Here is a 541-nt window from a genome sequence, read left to right on the forward strand (position 1 = left end):
ATAGGAAACCCATGTCAATTCTCATAAAGGGTTCGTCTGTAAATACTAAACTCGGGGAGGCAGAAAAGAGGACCATTATATCAACAGATGGAAGTATTTCTTCTAGCCTACCTTGGGGACACATAATTTCTACAGATACTGTGCCGTATACTATTCTGTCAGAAATCGATCCAATTCTGGGCGAGAGCTATCCGGTTCCAGCTAAGCAAAGAACCGAAGTCGGTGGAGACTTAGCAAATCGGTTTGAATGGCGCTACTTTTTAAGAAGACTGCAATCCAACAAAGGAAAGGGTAACAAAGCTGTTGCTCAGATAGGTCGAAAGTTACGCGTCAACGGCGAAAACCTCCTTACACTCGAATACGATAGAGACAGTTCGACAGTCGCTGTATTCATGGATGACAAAGTAGAACTTCTGAATGTCACATACGACAGAACAGCACGTCCAGTCAAATGGGGTCCTAGGAGTGGAATCTTCGCAGAGGTGGAACTCGAATACGATAGGTTCAACAGACTCACTAGCTGGCGCTGGGGAGACCTCAA

At 45.1% G+C, this 541-nt stretch overlaps 1 protein-coding gene across 1 annotated transcript; it reads left to right on the top strand.

Moving 5' to 3' along the window:
* Positions 1-5: 5 nt before the first annotated feature.
* LOC106109634 (teneurin-3-like) lies at positions 6-536 on the top strand (the record flags this gene model as incomplete). The annotated part of the gene is made up of 1 exon (XM_013291221.1): positions 6-536. A coding segment is annotated over one exon (531 nt), but the record flags the coding sequence as incomplete, so codon positions are not given.
* Positions 537-541: the final 5 nt, after the last annotated feature.

Source organism: Papilio polytes, unplaced genomic scaffold (genome assembly GCF_000836215.1).
Source record: "Papilio polytes unplaced genomic scaffold, Ppol_1.0 DF821116.1, whole genome shotgun sequence".
NCBI lineage: Eukaryota > Metazoa > Arthropoda > Insecta > Lepidoptera > Papilionidae > Papilio > Papilio polytes.